The 23,140-nt window shown below is 42.8% G+C and overlaps 1 protein-coding gene across 6 annotated transcripts in view; it reads right to left on the bottom strand.

Moving 5' to 3' along the window:
- Positions 1-7,055: 7,055 nt before the first annotated feature.
- Positions 7,056-23,140, bottom strand: part of ATE1 (arginyltransferase 1) — a 94,827-nt gene continuing 78,742 nt past the window's right edge. For all 6 annotated transcript variants that reach the window (XM_073685370.1, XM_073685367.1, XM_073685369.1 and 3 more), the window contains 2 exons: positions 8,530-8,650; positions 7,056-8,148 (listed from right to left, as the gene is read on the bottom strand). In XM_073685370.1, coding sequence (XP_073541471.1) covers positions 7,970-8,148; positions 8,530-8,650 — 300 coding nt within the window. In that variant the 3' untranslated portion in view covers positions 7,056-7,969. The remainder of the gene's footprint in view (positions 8,149-8,529; positions 8,651-23,140) is intronic.

Genomic DNA, 23,140 nt, shown 5'->3' with positions numbered 1-23,140 from the left:
ATAATGGAAAAACAAAACAAAAGAAGATACAGCACAGTCCATATATTAGCCGGGGTCCGGCCACTCAAGGTTAACCACACACGGTTCAGATTCAGCCCAATACATGCAAGCTCCTCTCTGGAGCAAGCCTCTCCAGATACTGAACCACACCTGAGTCCCAAGGCTGGTTATTTAAAGCCCAGAACACTCCCTAGGGTGAATGTCCTCCCACCTGCAGTTTGGCCATCCACCTATAAAACACGCCCTTTTAAATATGGCTGCTTAACCCTCTCTGCACCTACTATGCAGGAGAAGACTTCCATGTTCCACATCACTGAAGCCAACAGCCTCAGTGAAACATATCTCTCCTCCAGTATTCTGCCAGTGACTTTGTCACAACAGACATGTACACACACACAAATTATATATACATACATGCACACACATACATACATCCTGTTACGCACACGCCAAGACTGACTGGCGTGAGCGTGGTTAGCGATCCCACTGGACCATGGACAGAGGAGTGCCTGGAGTGGCGTGACTAAGTATCAACTCGGTCCGACCAAGATCGCACGGCGGCTCAGCAGACTCCGTGAACCAGGGAGGAACCGAGCAGAGGGACCAGGCGCTACTCCAGGTCAGACCCCGGTCACAGCTGTTGACCCACACCGGGGAATGCAGGAACAGGCAGGTTAGGCTGGCATACAGACAGGTGAGTATTGGCAGGCACGGCTGGTATGCAGACAGGTGGGTACTGGCAGGTAGGAACGCAGGCAGGATAGGAACCAGTTCAGACTGGGATACAGGAACAGAGCCGTAGGTGCGGTAGACAAGCAGAGCAGAGCAAAACAAGCAGATGCGGTAGACAAGCAGAGCAGAGCAAAACCCGCAGGTGCGGTAGACAAGCAGAGCAGAGCAAAACCCGCAGGTGCGGTAGACAAGCAGAGCAGAGCAAAATCCGCAGGTGCGATAGACAAGCAGAGCAGAGCAAAACCCGCAGATGCGGTAGACAAGCAGAGCAAAACCTGCAGATGCGGTAGACAAGCAGAGCAGAGCAAAACCCGCAGATGCGGTAGACAAGCAGAGCAGAGCAAATACACACAAGGTACTTACAATGCAGTAGTGAGTGGACACTAAACTCACAAACAGAAGTACAGAGACGAGTTGGAGTTAGGTGCAGGTTCAGACACTGCAGGAAAAGGGAAGATACGGACATAGAACCAAACAAGTAACGGGCTAGGACACTGTTCAGACAGGAACTGAACCAGGAACAAGATACAGGAACGAGCCTGGGAACTCAGCCCCCAGGGTGGCGGAAACAGACTAGAAGTCACAGATACAGGTAACGGGCCTGGGTATACAGCCCCCAGGGTGGCGGAACAGACTAGAAGTCACAGATACAGGTAACAGGCCTGGTTATACAGCCCCCAGGGTGGCGGAAACAGACAAGATACAGGACAGGACCTGGCAACTCAGTTGCACAGAACACACTGAAAGAAAGTGTTGCTCAGGCACCTCCTACTGGGTGGGGGGGGTTTAAGTATCCAGTGACTCACATCAATAGGCTGGGGAGGCATTAGGAGTGCGCACACAGTAACTATAAGAATCAGGCAGTAACCGTGCCGCCGCCCTAAGCAATCAGACAAGAGACACAGTAGGTACTCGAGCAAAGTGTGCAGCCTGGACTGATAGGTAAGATGGCGGTCTTGCATGGTTGGAGGTGGTAAGCCATGCCAGCACGCCGCCAGGGATGTTACAGTAGCCCCCCCTTTACGCCCCCTCTTCTTCAAGCCTGCAAGGATTTTCTGCAGAGAATTTGGAGGCCTATCCTTCTCTTCAAGAAGATTACCTCTTCTGTCCACTAGAGGGAACAAAACTGGTCTCACCATCTTGGTGACTAGGATGCTTCTTCCCATCGAGCCATCCTCAGCAACAGAGGAAGTGGGTGAAGTACAGGGAACAGGACACAGGAAAGTCTCTCTCCATTTGTTAATATCGGGTAGCAGCCCAAAAGACTCACGGGGCAACTGGGGATCCTCCACCAGGTTGGAGGGGTGCAGAGACTGGGCTGCAACCACTGCCTTGACGTACACTTTGCCAAGCTTACTGGATGAAGTAGGCGAAGTACCAGGTACAGGGTGCAGAAAAGTCTCTCTCCATTTATCAGGTAGCACCCCGGAGGATTCAGGAGACAACTGGAAGTCCTCCGCCTGGTTGGAGGGGTGCAGAGACTTGGAGGTAGCCACCGCCTTGATGGACTTATTTCCAGATTTATTAGAGATGGAGGATCCTTGCTTAGGGACCAACTTCAGTCTGGTTTTTGAGATGACACGACAGCGAGGCGGGGTGGTACCTGAAGCCAGATCATTGGTACAGTCGTCGAGACTGAGTGGGGACAATGCCTCCGCTTCCCTTCCTTCGGAGACTTCAGCGCACAGCGAGTCAGCGACTAGCAGATCTTGTGAAGAAGACACTGCTGACTGTCCTGAAGATATGGGGACTGGACACCTCTTGTACCTCAGCAGTCTCCCAGGAAACACCATGCAGGATCTCCAGACCTGAGCGGGCACTAGATCTCTCGGCTCTGGACGACCTGTGGGTAAACCAGACAGCACCTGGAATGTGAACTTCTTCATGTGTAATGCTCCAATCTGGAGCTTAATTTGTACAGACATATTTTGACTGTTTCTGAGTAGGGCTCGTCCTTCTGCTGACCATGCCCAAACCGGATTCTGGAGTTGTCGGACGGGAATCAGACACCGACTCTTCAAGGCTTTATGCCCGAAACTTCCGGTTAATCCGAGGCCTTCACTTGCCACGGAGTCAGTCACGGTCATCTGTGGAGAGGAAACAATAACGCCCAGGGCAGCCTCTCCTACAGGCCTAATGTCTTGGGATTCTCCAACCTTCGCTGGATAAAGACAGTCAGGGGGTCCCAAACAACCGCAGCGGGACCGCAATCCGATTTTGTGACCGAGTTCTGGCCTCTGCTTTGCCTGACGAACATGGTCATCCTTCATGGATTCTGTGCAGGTAGCTGCCTCTACAGGCTGGGGAACAGGAGGTCTTTGGGAGGACAGAACCTGGCGTGACGGCTTACCTCTACGCCTTGCACGTCTGGACTGCCTCTTGAGGTTGGGAAGAGAAGTATTCTGTGGAGCATAGTCATCCTGTGTGGATTCTGTGTGGGCAGCAGCCTCTTCTGGCTGGGGAACTGGTGGGCTACCTACATGCATCACCCATCGGGACTGCTCCAGGATATTGGGAAGGGAAGCTTTAGCAGAAGCTTCAGGGTTAGGGTCATCGAAGACCATTAGAAAGGCCACCAGGAAGGCCTGCAGGTCAGAGACGATAGGATCCCGTGCTTCCCCCATAGGGGGGTGATCCAATTCAAGGCATCACCCGCTAGGTAGGACATCAGAAATGCTACTTTAACCCGATCAGTGGGAAAATAGTGAGCATAGAATTTGTAATGCAGCATGCATTGCTACACAAATGCATGGCTTTGTTTTGGATCCCCATAGTACCGTGGTGGATCCGCAGGGACGAGTGCTGATAGTTCCATTTGGGCTGGTGCGTAAATCGCCTGGACTTCAGCTTGAGAAAAAAATTTTCCTTGGTGCATGTATTCGCCAGACAAGGATTCAAATGTCTCCGAGAGCAAAGGGCCGTGGGGCTCAACAGGGACCAGGGCCTGAGCAAACTGTTACGCACACGCCCAGACTGACTGGCTTGAGCGTGGTTAGTGATCCCACTGGACCATGAACCGAGGAGTGCCTGGAGGGGCGTGACTAAGTATCAACTCGGTCCGACCAAGGTCGCACGGCGGCTCAGTCGACTCCGTGAACCAGGGAGGAACCGAGCAAAGGGACCAGGTGCTACTCCCGGTCAGACCCCGGTCACAGCTGTTGACCCACACCGGGGAATGCAGGAACAGGCAGGTTAGGCTAGCAGACAGGTGGGTACTGACAGGCACGGCTGGTATGCAGACAGGTGAGTATTGGCAGGCACGGCTGGTATGCAGACAGGTGGGTACTGGCAGGCACGGCTGATATACAGACAGGTGGGTACTGGCAGGTAGGAACGCAGGCAGGATAGGAACCAGTACAGACTGGGATACAGGAACAAAGCCGCAGGTGCAGTAGACAAGCAGAGCAAAACCCGCAGGTGCAGTACACAAGCAGAGCAGAGCAAATACACACAAGGTACTTGCAATGAAGTAGCGAGGGGACACTAAACTCACAAACAGAAGTACAGAGACAACGAGTTGGAGTTAGGTGCAGGTTCAGACACTGCAGGAAAAGGGAAGATACGGACATAGAGACAAACAAGTAACGGGCTAGGACACTGTTCAGACAGGAACTGAACCAGGAACAAGATACAGGAATGAGCCTGGGAACTCAGCCCCCAGGGTGGCGGAAACAGACTAGAAGTCACAGATACAGGTAACAGGCCTGGGTATACAGCTCCCAGGGTGGCAGAAACAGACAAGATTCAGGACAGGACCTGGCAACTCAGTTGCACAGAACACACTGAAAGAAAATGTTGCTCAGGCACCTTCTACTTTGTGGAGGGGGTTTAAGTATCCAGTGACTCACAGCAATAGGCTGGGGAGGCATTAGGAGTACGCACACAGTAACTATAAGAATCAGGCAGTAACCGTGCCGCCGCCCTAAGCAATCAGACAAGAGACACAGCAGGTACTGGAGCAAAGTGTGCAGCCTGGACTGATAGGTAAGTTGGCGGTCTTTCATGGTGGGAGGTGGTAAGCCATGCCAGCACGCCGCCAGGTATGTTACACATACACATGTTGTCAAAATTGTTGGTACCCCTCTTATAAAGAAAGAAAAACCCACAATGGTCACAGAAATAACTTCAATCTAACAAAATAATAAATTAAAAATCTATGAAAATGAACAAGTGAAAGTCAGACATTGCTTTTCAACCCTGCTTCCACAGAAGTTTTAAAAAATGAAACTCATGAAATAGGCCTGGACAGAAATGATAGTACTCTTAACTTAATATGTTGTTGAACAACCTTTTGAGCCAATCACTGCAATCAAACGATTCCTGTAACAGTCAAAGAGACTTCTGCACCTCTCGACAGGTATTTTGAGCAAACTGTTCCAGTTGTCTCGTGTTTGAAGGTTGCCTTTTCCAGACGGCATATTTCAGTTCTTTCCAAAGATGCTCAATAGGATTTAGGTCAGGGCTCATAGAAGGCCACTTCAGAATAGTCCATTGTTTTCCTCTTAGCCATTCTTGGGTGTTTTTAGCTGTGTTTTGGATCATTATCCTGTTGCAAGACCCATGATCTGCGACTGAGACCAAGCTTTCTGACACTGGGCAGTACATTTCTCTGTAGATAGTCCCTTGATAGTCTTGAGATTTCATTGTACCCTGCACAGATTCAAGAACCCTGTGCCAGATGCAGCAGACCAGCCCCAGAATATAACAGAGCCTCCTCCATGTTTCACAGTAGAGACAGTGTTCTTTTCTTGATATGCTTAATTTTTCCATCTGTGAACATAGAGCGAATGTGCCTTGCCAAAAACTTCAATTTTTGTCTCATCTGTCCATAGGACATTCTCCCAGAAGCTTTGTGGCTTGTCAACATGTAGTTTGGCAAATTCCAGTCTGGCTTATGATTTTTTTTCAACAATGGTGTTCTCCTTGGTCGTCTCCCATGAAGTCCACTTTGGATCAAACAACGATAAATGGAGCGATCTGACACTGATGTTCCTTGAGCTTGAAGTTCACCTTTAATCTCTTTAGAAGTTATCCTGGGCTCTTTTGTTACCATTCGTATTATCCGTGTCTTTGATTTGTCATCAATTTTCCTCCTGCGTCCACGTCCAGGGAGGTTGGCTACAGTCCCATGGATCTTAAATTTCTGAATAATATGTGCAACTGTAGTCACAGGAACATCAAGCTGCTTGGAGATGGTCTTATAACCTTTACCTTTAACATGCTTGTCTATAATTTTCTTTTTAATCTCCTGAGACAACTTTCCTGTGCTTCCTCTGGTCCATGTTGAGTGTGGTACACACCATGTCACCAAACAGCTCAGTGAGTATCTGTAGCCCTATACACAGGCCCACTGACTGATTACAAGATTGTAGACACCTGTGATGCTAATTAGTGGACACAGCTTGATTTAACATGTCTCTTTTGTCACATTATTTTCAGGGGTACCATCATTTCTGTCCAGGCCTATTTCAGGAGTTTATTTATTTTTTTTAAATTCTGTTTAAGCAGGATTGAAAAGCAACGTGTGACTTTCATTTGTTCATTTTCATAGATTTTTAATTTATTATTACTTTTGTCAGATTCAAGTTATTTCTGTGACCATTGTGGATTTTTTCTTTGACCACGTGTGTATGTGTTTAAAGCCAAAATTCTGGTGTAAACATTTTTGGTAGGTTTTTACACCAATTCCTGCTAGCATCACCAAAGTGAGCAGTGCGGGTGAGGAGTGGCAATGCATGCCCTGCAAATTAACCAAATGTTATGCCACTTTAGTGGTGTCACTTACTCTAGAAATGTACTGGATTAACACTCATGCCGGAGGTGCACGCCAGTTGTAAGATGCGCCTATTAAGTGGGGGGCACCTCAATGAATTAGGCGCATCTCACTCCAGCGGTGACTTCATCAAGATTGGTGTGCACATCTTAATTAAATCGGGCCCTTTGTCTTTTACTGCGTTGTACCTGTTTCGGAGTCAAGTGTTGTATGTTCCTTTTTGTGCCGCATTCAATTTTCAAATGTTTTTAATAATAGCTTTCATGTCCAGTAGGGGGAAATTACGTTAGTGACAACACAAACACAATTGAGAAAACAGATCCCTTGAATTTTTTTCTCTTTTTTACAGTCTCCACATTTGGAGCCAAAATGACCATAAACCCCATATCGCATCAAATCCATTTTATGTCACAAAGTATTTTAATAGTCTTTTTATAAACCGGTATATCAATTCCTGCAAGCAAATCAGGGGACATAACCTACAACAATTACAAAGAAAAAAAATGCCATTGAATTTAAAAAAAAAAAAAAAGAAAAAGAAGAGCCTTCATGATGTTTTCAAGATTTTTTTTTATTGTGGAGAAAAAAAAATAAAATAAAGAAGATATCCAATGTCTCTAACCACATAACAGAAAAAATGGAACAAAAGTTAACTTGACAGTAGGTAAACAGACTAACAACTCCTGAAATGTTTAGCCTTCTGATTTGTTACAGACGTCACCAAACCACCAAAGTATATTCTCCGTAAACAGGAATCTGTTACTGGATAGGGACGATTTTCACGAAGAGAAGGACGGGCGGCTGTGGGCGTTTAGAGTGGCTTTATAAAGTTTTCAGTGACTGTCAGGCATTGGCTACCAAACCTGGTTACAGTTAAGAGGCACGTAGGGTGACAAGGAACCCGGTAATGATAAAGTTTGCAAAAAAAAAAAAAGTCCACAACACTTTCAAACTCCAAATATGAGATGGGGTCCGTTAAAATAATTGCATATCTAATCGATGCTATCTGTGACTCGATTATAGATTTACTTTTCACAAAAGCCTGCCACCACCACGGCAACAAAAATACGTGCCTATAGAGTCTTGCAGAACATCCCATAATGAATGACACAAAACCATACATAAAGTGCAGTCTCTTAAATGCCAACACACTATATATCCAGCTCTGTCTCAGCAACATGTAAAACCTAAAACATTTAATTTCTAAGACAAGGGGCAAATGGACGGAGGTGGACAAAATTGTTCTAGCCACCTCTCCATGACCACTGCATAGATTTCTTAACCAATGCACAAAGGAGGGGTATATTTCTTTGGGGGCATAATATAATATATATGAGCTAGTGGCAATTCACACTTCTTCCATCACACCAGACACTCTGCAAATTGATTTTGACCTTGGTAAAAATATCGGCATGCAGTCTTCTTCTCCAGAGCTTTACGTTGAGGAACCAAAGTCAAGAAATTTCAGCTGCGATATAGAAGCATGCGTTCTGCGCAGGTCTGACCCACCAAAGTGGCGTACTGCTTAACAACAGTCTCATCGCTTGGCCCCTTGCGTCTCTTCTTGTAGACGCTGTAAGGCATGACGGTGCGTTTGTGCAAGACTCGAACTCGATCCAACTCTGACAAGTGGTCTTTGTCCCCTGTGAAAAGAAGCAGAGGTGACGTTCACACCGGAAATCACACAAAAGAGAAAAGCAATGGTGACGAGAATCTCCTTAAACATCTGTACAGAACAAAGACATGAAAATGCAGGCGTGCCAGAGCAAATCTCTGATGGACAGAATGAAGAATTTAATTCTGCACAAGAACATCTGGGGCCCAGCTGATTTTCAAGAGACCACCTCAGATGGCACAATATGAAAGGCCTCTATAGAAAATGAACAGTATTGGGTGCCTCTGACCTTGTTAGTGTGAAGTATTAATGAAAATGTCTGCTGATGGGAGAAGTAAAGCCTTTTATGTCCTTACAAAAGATCCCAAAAAAGGAAAATGGTAGGAAAACAGGCTAGAAAAGCACGTACCTTCTTTAGGATTACCACTAAACCGAGAGTATTTAGAAGACTCAAGCAGTGGTAAACATTTCTCGATAGGCACCCAGGAATAGCTCTCCGGACAAAGAAGTTGTGATGGCTTATACTGACCCTACGAAAGAGAGGAAACGCATGAATGACGGCACAATAAGAAGATGGATTCAATGTTTATCAGTCGGGAAAAATACAGGAACCTATTTCAGCGTTGTACAATAAGAACGTTCACAGACATAAACCAGAGAGAATGCAAAGATCTAGACACCATTAAAAAAAATATATATATATATGTTCCAATCCATAGACTACATGGTCCTGGGGTCTGTCCTGCTCTAGAATCATTTTTACTTTTTGACACATTACAAATCCTTGATGTTGGTCTCCTCTGGTTTTTAACTTGGAGGTAAGCCATCATTACAATGGGATAGTTTAAAATCAGGTTCCTGTGTTCTATGCATATTTTTTGTCAATTTTTGTTTTCTACATATAACAATCTGCATTAGAGAATAAACAAATAGAAATCTTGCAATTTCTTTGCTGCCCACTAGGACTTTTTTTTTTCTTTTTTAGACTCATACTTCCTATTGTTTCAGGAAACACCATATGTACATGGTCACAGCAGTGACACATGGACCCCACCTTTTGTATTTACGGTAGGTGTGCAACGAGCGTGTACAAAAATCATTATGAGGCCAAGTGCCCACGATGCAGAAATGCTGCATATTTTTTCCACATCTCCCTAGCAGGAAAAACGCATGCGGATTTTACATGTTTTTTTCCCGCCAGGTAGAAGCGTTTGTCAAGCGTTTTTGCATGCGGGTTATCAAGCGCTTTTCCAAGCGATTTTAGCATCACTTGGAAAGTGCTTGACAACTTGGTCAAACTATATAAATCCATGCAAACGGCATGGATTTATATAGTGTGACCAAGTAATAGTTAAAAAAAAGAATAAGAATGGTAAAAAATAAAGAATATACTTCCCTTCTGATGGCCCCTGGTATTTTCTCCGCACCGTCTGGTCTGTTTCATGGGTCACGGTGGTGTGAAAGGTCCTGCGGTGAAGTCATTGAGTCATGTGACAGGTCACGCGACCGCCGACGTCAGCGGTCGAGTGACCTGTCACATGACTAAATGACGTCATGGCAGGTCCTTTCACACCACCGTGACCCATAAAACAGACCAGATGGATTCAGACAAAATACCGGGGGCCATCGGAAGGCAAGTATAATCTTTATTTTTTATTTTATTCTTTTTTTAACAGGTTCTATGGTATCCGAGTCTGGAGGACAGTCTCCTCTTCTCCAAACCCGGGTACCATCCGCACATAGAATCGCATAATATGTGTATGTGCAAATGTGCTGACACGGATAATATGCATTTCAATGCAAGTCAATGGCGGCAATTACGCTGCGTGTCCGCAAAATTAATGGACATGCTGCGTATCTTTCCACAATGATAATCCGCAGCGGAAATTTCCGCAGCATGTGCACAACACAACACATGCGAATTATCATTGAGGACCATGGGGCACATATTACCAAGCGTTTTCGCTGCGGAAATTCCGCGGCAAAAATGCTTGAATAACGCTTAATGGGCACGCAGCCTGAAGGAAAGGGGGGAGCTGTGACATCTGTTGTGATTAGAGGATCCTGTGTTATCAGCTGAGGTGTTATCTGTAATTGTAACCCCGCCTCTGATAAGGAAACTGCTGTAAACTCTTCCTGAAAGGACAGGAAGTAGGAGTCTAAAATGGCCCGGTTGGCAGTGTGAAAATTTCAAGATTACTAATTTGGTTTTATTTATTTATTTTTTTAATAAAGACTAATATGAAAAGAAAAAAAAGCACTGAATTTTTGAATTTTTATTTTAAAGTACATGTATAATAGGTCAGTTTCTGATAGTATAAGATAAAAGGAAGCTGTCTGCACAACTTGGCACTTAAATGCTGGCGATACCAGTCATACTCTGTGCTGTTTACTATTCCTTGCAGGCACCGGGCATAGGGAAAGAATTGGCCTCTATTTTTCTTTCTTCTCGTCACTGTGGTTGCCATCGCTACTCAATTCTCCACACATATAAGTAACCTGTGGATCAACTAGATGCAAGAAAGAATCACAGCACAACACCAATGTGCAAAAATTATGTTAAATTATTTTTCAAAAGATGTGTAACACTCCTGAAGAAGTCATTTTATTGTTAAATGATAAATATTGGTGAAATATGAACAGTATTAAATATTAACATATTGTATACCTGAAAATAAAAGTCATTTAGCTTCTAATCGCACTTGTACATACCAGGAACCTCTGCACAGATTAGGGCCCCTATGCAAACTAATTGATTTAAACCCTATGGGGCCGATTCACTAAGAATGGCATTGTGCACACCAGTCTTAATGAAGTGCTCGCTGGAGAACCCTGCGCCAAATTCATGAAGAGACACGTGCTACTTAAAGGGAACGGGTCACATAAAAAAAAAAAACGCTATTAACTTTCAGGTTAATAGCGTTGTGAACCTGCCCGGCGCCTGCACTTAAGACCCTTGGTGCCAAGACGAACTGAACCTTATTTTCCCCGGCAGTGTTCAGGTTTCAGTGACCGCTCTGTGTATTGAGAGCACCAGCTGTAACCGCACCCCCGGCACTGACTGAAAGCAGCTCAACATTAAGGTCAGCTGTCAGTCAGAGCTGGGGGCACGGTTACAGCCGGCACTCTCTATACACAGAGCGGTGACTCAACCTGTGCTGGCAATGTCCCCGTGACTGAAACCTGAACACTACTTGGAGGAATAAAGTTCATTACCCTTCTGGCTACGTGGGTGTAAGTGCGGGCGCCGGGCAGGTTCACAACTCTATTAACCTGCAGATTAACCCCATATCTGCAGGATAATAGCGTTTTTTTTTTCCAAGTGACAGGTTCCCTTTAATGAATTTGGCACATCTTCTCTGTTGAGTGCGCCTCACCAGAAATGCTACTCTAGTTAGGTACTGAGAGAATTTCTGGCATACAAAACACTGGCAATTGTAAGGAATTTGATGGGCGTATGTAGCCACACCCCCTCCCCGGCTCCACCCATTTGGGCGGAGCTGCTTGAAACAGGCGTGAAATGTACTCCACTCCACGTTGCGTAAAAATTTGGCAAATTTTTAACATGTTCTATGTTGGTTTTCTAGTAAAAATATTTCATGAATCACCACCACCCCTCAGTGTTTGATATAGAGGATGTCTGAACTTCTAATCTGAGCATGCAATCTGGGCAAAAGTCATTGTGAAGGTAGGGGAAGGAGGGGAGCTGTGAAATCCCCTATTGCGAATATTGGATCTTGTGTTATCTACTGTATATAGCTGTATTGCTTTTCATTTTAATCCTGCCTGTGATGACAACGGGACTGCTGAAAAGTCATCTTTGTAAAACAGAAAGTGAAAGTCTAACATGAGAGCTAGTGGTCAGTGTGAAAGATCCAGAGAGATTATATTATATTATATATATATATATATATATATATATATATATATATATGTATATATATATATATATATATATATATATATATATAGTACAGACCAAAAGTTTGGACATACCTTCTCATTTAAAAATTTTTCTGTATTTTCATGACTATGAAAATTGGCATTCTCTCAATGAGCTTCAAGAGGTAGTCACTGGAAATGGTCTTCCAACAATCTTGAAGGAGTTCCCAGAAATCCTTAGCACTTGTTGGCCCTTTTGCCTTCACTCTGCGGTCCAGCTCACCCCAAACCATCTCGATTGGGTTCAGGTCTGGTGACTGTGGAGGCCAGGTCATCTGGCGTAGCACCTCATCACTCTCCTTCTTGGTCAAATACCCCTTACACAGCCTGGAGGTATGTTTGGGGTCATTGTCCTGTTGAAAAATAAATGATGGTCCAACTAAACGCAAACCGAATGGAATAGCATGCCGCTGCAAGATGCTGTGGTAGCCATGCTGGTTCAGTATGCCTTCAATTTTGAATAAATCCCCAACAGTGTCACCAGCAAAGCACCCCCACACCATCACACCTCCTCCTCCATGCTTCACGGTGGGAACCAGGCACCACCCGTTCACCTTTTCGGCGTCGCACAAAGACACGGTGGTTGGAACCAAAGATCTTAAATTTGGACTCATCAGACCAAAGCACAGATTTCCACTGGTCTAATGTCCATTCCTTGTGTTCTTTAGCCCAAACAAGTCTCTTCTGCTTGTTGCCTGTCCTTAGCAGTGGTTTCCTAGCAGCTATTTTACCATGAAGGCCTGCTGCACAAAGTCTCCTCTTAACAGTTGTTGTAGAGATGTGTCTGCTGCTAGAACTCTGTGTGGCATTGACCTGGTCTCTAATCTGAGCTGCTGTTAACCTGCGATTTCTGAGGCTGGTGACTCGGATAAACTTATCCTCAGAAGCAGAGGTGACTCTTGGTCTTCCTTTCCTGGGCTGGTCCTCATGTGAGCCAGTTTCTTTGTAGCGCTTGATGGTTTTTGCAACTGCACTTGGGGACACTTTCAAAGTTTTCCCAATTTTTCGGACTGACTTACCTTTATTTCTTAAAGTAATGATGGCCACTCGTTTTTCTTTACTTAGCTGCTTTTTTCTTGCCATAATACAAATTCTAACAGTCTATTCAGTAGGACTATCAGCTGTGTATCCACCTGACTTCTCCACAACACAACTGATGGTCCCAACCCCATTTATAAGGCAAGAAATCCCACTTATTAAACCTAACAGGGCACACCTGTGACGTGAAAACCATTTCCGGTGACTACCTCTTGAAGCTCATCAAGAGAATGCCAAGAGTGTGCAAAGCAGTCATCAAAGCAAAAGGTGGCTACTTTCAAGAACCTAGAATATAAGACATATTTTCAGTTGTTTCACACTTTTTTGTTAAGTATATAATTCCACATGTGTTAATTCATAGTTTTGATGCCTTCAGTATGAATGTACAATTTTCAAAGTCATGAAAATACAGAAAAATCTTTAAATGAGAAGGTGTGTCCAAACTTTTGGTCTGTACTGTAATATATATATATATATATATATATATATATATAGATATATAGATAGGAGAGAGAGAGCGAGATTTATGATACATATATATTTTTTTAAATAGATGGTGATAAGGGAAAAAAAATCAATATAATTGTTTAATAAATACATTTAATATGAAAACCTTGTTAAAAATTAAGCTATTCACTGATGGTCATTCCTTTTAATCTGCATGGCCCTTTCAAATTTTCAATTCTCTGCATTTCTCATGCCCAGCGTCTAAGTTAAACAAAAAAAAATAAAAACACTGGACAAAACGTATACAATGATTGTAATTATTCTAAAAAAGGGTCAGAATTCTAGAGCAATGAGCTACAAAAAACCCAAAACAAAACAAGAATTCTACCGGCTATGACTTCAACCAAGTGTTATAGACACTTTCTGCGCCAAGTACAACATAGGGGAAACAGACTTACTGTCTAATTGGGGGTTACTTGGCAAATTTCTGAAGCAAAATAAGCTCCTAATAGATGGTGTAACCTTAGATTAGACAGTCTAACGATGCACTAAATTCAATTATCAGAGTGAGAGACTGATAATTTTAAGACTGTCTAGTTAAGACTGGGACTACATGGCGACTTTAGTGGTGACACTTGCCGGGAGGCCAAAGATTTCTAGGTATTGTTACTACATCTCATCACAATACAAGTGAATGGGCAACCCCAAGGGAACTGCGGCTGATGAGCAAGTTGCAAAAAAATCCGATGTTGAACTTTTTGCAAGTTGCTTGCCGCGAACGCAGTACCCTCGGGGACCATTTCATGACTAAGGGAGCGCATTGTGAATCCTCAAGCCATGCATCCCCACCTCTCATGTTTGAAATATATCAGTCTCGCAGTGTGTTATATGCAGGGATTTCAAATTTTAATCTATTTTAAAAGGGTAATAACGGGAGTCACAACTGTGCGTGTCACCAACCCAGAGGATCCAAGACGGCAGAGCCAAAATGGCGGAAAATAGGCACGTTTTTGCCACATTTTTATTGCAGATTTCTTCCCACTCAAATGCAGCAAAAACGCTGAAAGAATGGACATGCTGCAGGTTTAAATCTGCAAGTAAAAATAAGCATCGTGTGCATGAGACTTTAGGTTTCTCATTCACTTTGCTAGCACTAAGAAATCCTTCAGATTTTGTGACACATCAGGGCAAAAAAAAAAAAGAGAAAAACGCGACAAAACTTTAACGTGTGCAGACCTTAACAGTCTCAATAATGCTAAAGGGGTCTGCACTCCATAGACATGATAAGTCTGTCCGGATCCTCACCGACCTCAAGAATGAAGCAGCAATAGCACTGGTAAAGTGCTTCTGCTCTTTTAACAGGTTTTGCCTCGGCCTCAGAAATCGCCCTCCCCCAGCAGATCAGTGACATGCCATATTATTACAAAAGTAATTTGATTTAATAATACGTTTATTAAAAAGTTTCAAATATTGCTGATCTCCAGAAGCGATTGTCTGTATAGAAATGAACACTGAGGAATTTCCGTATTACGATCTGCAAGTTGTTTTTGACAGATTTAAGGCGCTGATAAAACACCTCTGGAAAAAGAAGTTTGGAGAATTAAGACCAGTATTTCTGAATATTTCCTGGCACGCACCGTGTGTTTATGGTTTTATTCCATAGAAAAGGTGCACAAAAATAGCTTCAATAATTGCCGTGATTTTCTGCTATGGAAAAGAGCTACTGAAACACAAATGTGATACTAACCCAGGGGACCACACACAATTCTTTTCTCAAAACTCTTTGGTGGTTCTTAGGTCCCGAGTTCAATCCAACTTAAGACGAGATCGAATAGGACTAGGTCCACTCCACTCTTCAGAGACCATTGGTCGATCAGTTTACTATTAGGTTGGTGGATAGACACCTGTCTCCCATGGAGGCTAGTGCAAGTGGAAGATGTGACTTATAATCAACATACAATAGTCTTAAACAATGCAATCTTGGGGGTGGACTGGCTCTCTAACCTGTCCGTGACAGAGCCAATTTTGACCTTCCTGAACAAGCCAAAATTTTGCAATTCTGACTAGTGTCACTATGTGGTAATAACCCTGGAACGCTTCAACGGATCCCAGTGATTCTTAGAATGTGTTTTCGTGACACATTGTACTTTATGTTAGTGGTAAATTTAGGTCGATCTATTTTGCGTTTATGAAAATATCGCAATTTTGGCGAAAAGTTTAAAAAGTTGTAATCTTCAAACTTTAAATTTTTGTATTCTTAAAACCAGTTAGTTAACAAATAACACTTCCCACATGTCTTCTTTACAACTGCATCATTTTTCAAACGTCATTTTATTTTGTTAGGAAGGGTTAAAAGTTTAGTAGTAGTTTATCATTTTTTTCAAGAAATGTACAAAACCTGTTCTTTAGGGATCTATTCTTATTTCAATGGATTTTGAAGCTCCTATATATTGGAAACTCCCCAAAAGTGATACAATTTTAAAAACCGCACCCCTAAAATACTTTAAAACGGCTGTCAGAAAATGTTTGAAGCCCTTTAGGTGCTACACAGGAAATTAATGCAAAGTGGAATGAAAAAAAATTCAATTAAAATTTTACCTCTAAAATGTTGCTTTAGCCCAAATTTTTTAACTTTTACAAGGGATAGTATGACAAAATGGTCCATAAAATTTGTTACCCAGTTTCTTCTGAGCACGCTGATAACCCACATGTGGTCAGAAACCTCTGTTTGGACAAATGGCCCGGCTCGGTAGGAAGGCGCACCATTTGAGTTTTGGAACACAAATTTGGTAGAAATAGATTGCAGGCGTCATGTCGCAGAAACCCCCCACAAGTGACCCCATTTTGGAAACTAGACCCACAAGGAATTCATTCAGGGGTGTACTGAACATTTTTAACCTACAGGTGATTCACAAAACTTTATAACATTTAGAAGTGAAAACAAAAAATTAACATTTTCCACTAAAATACTGTTTTAGCACCAAATGTATAATTTACACGAGGTGTAACAGGAGAAAATGGACCCCATATTTTGCTGTGCAATTTTTACCCAATGTGGCAGTTCACTACTGTTTGAGCACACGGCGAGGATCGGATGGGAAGGAGCGCTATTTTTAGAACATAGATTCCATTTGAACAGATTGTGGGCTCCATTAGCCGAGCCCCTGAGGTGCCAAAACAGCAGAACCTCTCTACACTGTGTTCCAAATTATTATGCAAATAATATTTTCTCAGATTTTCCCAAATTACCTATATGAATTGCAGTCATTGTAATTTTCCAGTCAAATAACTATTAGAGTACAATTGAAAGGTTTTTGTACAAACTGCCTATGATAACAGTATATTTTTTAAAAAATAAAAAACTCAAACTGCACTCAAAATGCATGTTCCAAATTATGTACAGCAGAGTTTTCAACCTTTTCATTTTAATAAAGAACAAAAAAATGGTCATTTTTGAAATTATAAGCATTAGCAGGTTATTACAAACTGAAATCAAACAGTTTTCAACTCAAAACTTTATTCTAGGTGATGTAACATTTGCACATAGGACCGCTTGTTCGAAAGGAGCTTCTGAACTCTCTCGTCCATTGAATTTGTCAGGTTTTGGATGGTTTCTGCTTCCAACTGTTTTGCATGAGGACAGAATACCCTCCCAGAGCTGTTGCTTAGGTGTGAACTGCCTCCCGCCATCATAGACACTCCTTTTGATGATGCTCCAGAGGTTCTCAATGGGGTTGAGGTCAGGGGAGCATGGGTGCCACACCATAAATTTGTCCCCTTTTATGCCCATAGCAGCCAGAGATGCAGATGTGTTATGTGCAGCATGAGACGGTGCATTATCATGCATGAAAATGATCTTGCTGCGGAATGCACGGTTCTTCTTCTTGAACTATGGCAGGAAGTGCTGTTTGAGAAACTCGACATACATTATGGAGTTCATCTTTACCCCTTCAGGGATCCTAAAGGGGCCGACAATCTCTCTCCCCATGATTCCAGCCCAAAACATTACTCCACCTCCTCCTTGTTGGCGCCGTAGCCGTGTTTGCATGGGGTGTCCATCAACCAGCCATCCTCCACTCCATCCATCTGGACCATCGAGCGTTGCACGGCACTCATCGGTGAACAGAACAGTTTTGAAGTCAGTCTTCATGTAATGTTTAGCCCACTGGAGCAGTTTCTGCTTGTGTGAAGTGGATAGAGGAGGTCGACAGGATGGCTTACGCACAGCTGCAAACCTCTGAAGGACTCTGCATCTTGTTGTTCGGGGGACGTTGGAGGCACCAGCAGCTTCAAAAACTTGTCTGCTGCTATGACAAGGCTTTTTTGCCGCTGCTCTTTTAACCTGACGTAATTGCCTGTAGGAAAGAGTCCTCAATTTGCCCTTATCAGCACGCACACGTGTGTACTGTGAATCAGCTACATACTTCTTGATTGCCAAGACACTTCATCCTGATCATCGCACAATGTTGATTGTAGTCATGCCTTGACCTAAACACTCCACAATTTGTTGCTTCTCAGCAGCCGACACATCCTTTTTCTTTCCCATTTTGGCAGAAAATGTAGGCTGCTTAATAATGTGGGACAGCCTTCTTAAGTAGTCTTGCCTTTCATTGGACACACCTGCCAAACTAATTAGCACAGGTGTCTGCAATTGCTTACAGTGATATAAAGAGCCCTGACACACATCACCATCAATGAGTTTAACTGACAAACAAACAAATTCTTCCCTTATCACTCCTAAACACTTTTTTGCATAATAATTTGGAACACAGTGTAGATGACCCCCATATTGGAAACTTCACTGCTTAAGGAATTCATCTAGGGGTGTAGTGAGTATTTTGAATGCACAGGTGCCTCACAATTTAGTGGTAAAGAATTTTTCTTTATTTGCTGCAAATTTGTCAGTTGCACAAGGGTTAATAGGTCAAATTGGACCCCACAATTTATTGTTCAATTTCTCCCGAATGCGGTGATACCCCATATGTCGTCAGAAACTACTGTTAGGCCACACGTCAGGGCTGAGAAGGTAGGAGTGCTATTTGACTTTTGGAGCACAGATTTTGGTAGAATAGTTTGCGGCTGATATTTGCTGAGCCCCGAAGGTGCCAGAAAAGTAGAAAAACCCCAAAAGTGACCCCATGCTAGAAATTACACCTCTCAGTGTATTCATCTATGGCTGCAGGGACTATTTTGTAACATAAACCAAGCTTTATTCTGGAGAATTGAAAATCTGCTAGTTTAGGAGTTCATACAGCGTAGTGCCCCCATACATTGTGACCCCATATATTGTAGTGCCCCCATACATTGTGCCCAGCTTGTGTTTCTGGCGACGCGCACCTGTAAACTGTTAAGTGCTCTCTCCGATACAGTAATGCCAAACATGTGGCCGCTTACTGCGGTTTAGACACAGAGGGGCTCAGAAGAAGGGGGCATTTGGACTTGGGAGTGCAGATTTCACTGGATTTTATTTGAGAGGATGGGAGCCGTCGCTTTCCAGAGTCTTTGTGCTACCAGTAACATAGAACCCCCTGTAGTTCCAGTGACAGATGACGGACCTGAGTGGGGCCTGGTTTTGTGCAGGATAAGTTAGGGTTTTTGTTGGTAACATTTTGGGGTGCATAACATTTTTTAATCAAATTCAGTATAAGGCTGGGATCAGTCCTGACGGAAACACTAATTTATAAGGCACAGAGTCTGTCAGGGAATTAGTCTGAATCTTGTTTTTGTGGGACTTACACAGAAAATAGAACGTAAGCGCCCAGCGGAGAGCGCAGGATAAATGTGAGCCAAGCCTTATTCTGATTTTTGGGAGGCAGAATGAACATACAGACAGTAGTACAAAAATAGTTCATTAGGGATAAGGCGGATTTATTCTTCGGGTCGGTGCAATTAAAGCAATACCAGATTTATATATTTTTTTGTTTTACTGCCATCACAGAGTAAAAATGCTTTTTTATCAAAAAATAAATAAATTGTTTTTTCGTCGCCATATTCTGAGAGCTATAACTTATTTTTTGACAAACAGAGCTGTTTGAAGGTGATAAGACTGATTTATGCTTCGGGTCAGTAAGATTATAGCGATACCAGATTTATATATTTTTTAGGCTTTGCTGCTTTTACAGACTAAAAACAAATATTTAAAAAAAAAATGAATTTGTTTTTGCATCGTCATATTCTGAGAGCTGCAACTTTTATTTTTTTGCTGAATGAGCCATATTAGGGCTTGTTTTTATGGGACGGTTAGGCGTTTTCATTTGCACCATTTTTTTTCTGCCTAGGATTTTTGGTTTGATTTTTATTAATTTTTTGTGTACGAGTATATCAGTATGGCGTTTTATTTTTCTTAGTTTTTTTTTTTTTTTTTTTGCCGTACTAAATAAATTAGGTGACAGTTTTATAGATCAGGTCGTTCCAGATGCACTGGTACCAGTTATGTGTACTTTTTTTTGTTTAATCACAAAGGCTATGTTTTTAGTGGCAAAATTTATTTCTTTTTTTTACACTTTATTACATATATTATGTAACTTTTTTTTATCACTTAGTCCCATTGTGTGACATAAATATTTTTTACTTTGATCACTGGTCTCATGCATTGCAGTACCTGAGACCTGTCAATGTCTCACTGACGCAGAATGTTAGACCCTGCTTATAGCTGGATCTTACAAGCCATCGTACCCTGGGGTCATCAGATGACATTTAAGTGTACCCAGGCCATCCCATCATATAACAGCCATGGTTGGCCCTTATTGGCAACGCTCCATGCTCTCCTACACAACAAAAGAAAACTATTGTTCATGTAGCTACCCTATAAGTCAAGAAGGGTCAGACACTGACTTATAAGGTAGCTATTTTCTTCTGGTGAAACATGCGAGATCGTCCTCATTATACTACAGAGACAATTTGCAAATAATGCAATCTTTAAGCTGTTTGGTGATTCCGATCTCATCCTTGAGATCAATCGGTTCTTAAGAACAAGTCATCCAGTAACACTCTGAATGAATTGCACAGAACAGCAGAACATCTACCGTTTTACCATATGGCTTCTCTCTCTTTTCTAAACATCCTTTCCAGCCGGGAGACCCTTCCAATATGGTTCTTACATGCTGCCAGCTTTCTTTTTCCACTTTCGGGAAATCAAAAACACAAGCCATACTCATGGTCAGGACACGACTTTTTACCCTTCAAATTTATATATCTGTACAGTATACAAATATAACACTATCCTATCACCTACAAACCCTGCATTAATAGGAAATCTCTCCATATAAACGATCTGCAAATGACCGGAAAGACCTAAATCGCAAATGCTGACAAGTTCTCACCCGCTGCATGCGTGCACTCGCAATTAATCCAGAGGCCATTGTACTAATGATCAAAAGACGTATCAGCTTGTGGTAAACAAAATACAGATAAGAGATCGGCTTTAATAATGTTTAGAGGATCTGGGGATAAAGCAGAAGAATCCAGTACGCTTTGCATAGAGCAACCACCAGGTCATCCAAGTTTTTCTGGAATGTCTGCAGATGGTTCTGTAGCACGCAGACTCGGGGCAGCACGCCCTACAGGGTTTTCTATTAAACATTTATATTAGCCATTATTTGCAGAGCAAAAGATGTAATAAAGAAAATGCAAAACTTTCACTTCAAATACTTTTGCTAAAAAAAAGTGAACATTTTAAAAGAAACTAATCTATAACATTTGCAGATATCAACCCAACCACTGTCACTCCCATAGAGTAGATCTGCTGACAAGATGTAGATACCAGTACCGCAAGTAATGTTTGTAGCACCGAAAGGTGGTATGGGTATGGTCACATTTGCATTGGAGGCACTGCCACACATCTCCTGCAGGAATGCCCTCTCCCATACTGGTCCTCTTAATTTCACCAATTTTAGCGCTCAATATCCAGCGTTATAAGAGCAGATGCCCAAAAACATTACATGATTGTTAGCCAATAGTGTGGATTTTGTAGTAGTAGTTTCCCAACCCTGCCCTGACAGCAGATATTGGGAGAAAGAAGGATTGGGCATCTTTAACTTCAACATGCCCAACCCTTTGTTTTTTTTATGGGAAATTTGCTTATTGCCACCATCACCACTGACAACACACATGCTGAAGGAAGACCGGTCAGCCAAAACATAAGTCTAAGGTTTGTTCACTTTAAAGGGCTTGTGCAACCGAAAATGTATTCGTAAAAAGGCTTTGAGTGACTACAAAACAAAGTAATTATATTTTCCCTCACTGATCCCCGTAGCTCCTGTTCCAGCCAATATCTGGTGTCCTTGGTGCTATGCAATCCCTGGCGGTCCTGTCCTTGACCAGTGTGTGTCTGTGCATATATGTATACAAATAGGCCAGAAAATATAAAAACAATATGTGAAGCAGCCAAAAAAGGCACAACGACGAAAAGCACGTTGGTGTTTCCTGGCATTGCTCCACTACTAGGTAATAAGAGATTTTTGATCATTTAATGGTATTGTGTTCATTGTCAGTTTTGATATTGGTGTGAGTTATGCTCTATGCTGTTCCCTTTTCCATAGGTTTTCTCACAATATAGTCTTTATTGTTTAGTACATTCCCTATGGTGCATTTACATACATGCTTAGCATATGGACTATACAATACATTACAATCTTCTCCTTGTAGTTTTTGTATCTTGATTGTGGTTATCTTGTGGAGCAGTGCCACTTTGGCTGCTTCACATTGTTTTTAGATTTTATGGCCTATACTCTGTATTTTAATTGCTGTATCTAATAATTATTTACTTTTTCTTGTCAATGGTTCATTATGCATTTTGTTTTTTTGTCTTCGCCTCTATATAACGACATATTCTGTGTCAGCAATAGGTGGTACATCATATATGCACAGATTTTTATCTGTTTTACTACTTGTACCTTGACCAATCGTTTCTATTGGCGTTTACCTGTCTGTTGTACCCAGTGCCGGTTCAGAGCGGTCACCGACTGCTCCCTGTTGGAGATTCAGCAGCTCCATGTCAACGGAGAAGCTCCTCTTCTGCTGAGCTGCTCTGTGGACAGCGGCTTCCGCTGACATCACATTGACAGAGCAGCGGCGTCTCATCTGCTCCGCTCGGTTGACAGGGCGTGATTGCCGATGTCATGCTGATTGTCAGTCAGCTCCCCTCTGCCTACCACCGTGCCCCATCAACAGAGCGGAGCAGATGAGAAGTCGTTGCTCTGTCGAGGAGAGGTCAGCTGAATCCGCCACCAGGAGCGATCTACGTCCGTTCTGTACCGGCAGAAATCGGTGACTGGTACAACAGGCAGATCGTTAGCAACTACCTGCCTGTTAGTTCTAAGGCACATTGTTAAAAAAAATAGCCTAGGAGAACCCCTTTAAAAAATGTAAGAGCAATGGAAGTGTGTGGGCTAGAAAGCAGATGAAGGAAATTAATGTCTCCATCAGCAATTTAAATTTACCATTCTAGATCCCATGGATGGAAATGGAGATTGCTAGCCCCCAGTATACGGTTATGATGACCTTACTACCTCCATAGAGGCACATTCTTCTTCTAATGCAGGTAAATGAAAGTCTGGGGTTGTATCTATGGAAGACATATGCACACAGACAAC

The sequence above is a fragment of the Phyllobates terribilis genome, unplaced genomic scaffold (assembly GCF_046119375.1).
Source record: "Phyllobates terribilis strain yellow unplaced genomic scaffold, ASM4611937v1 Scaffold_5__5_contigs__length_657084704, whole genome shotgun sequence".
NCBI classification, from domain to species: Eukaryota; Metazoa; Chordata; class Amphibia; order Anura; family Dendrobatidae; genus Phyllobates; species Phyllobates terribilis.
This window is presented reverse-complemented; position numbering and strand designations above follow the sequence as displayed.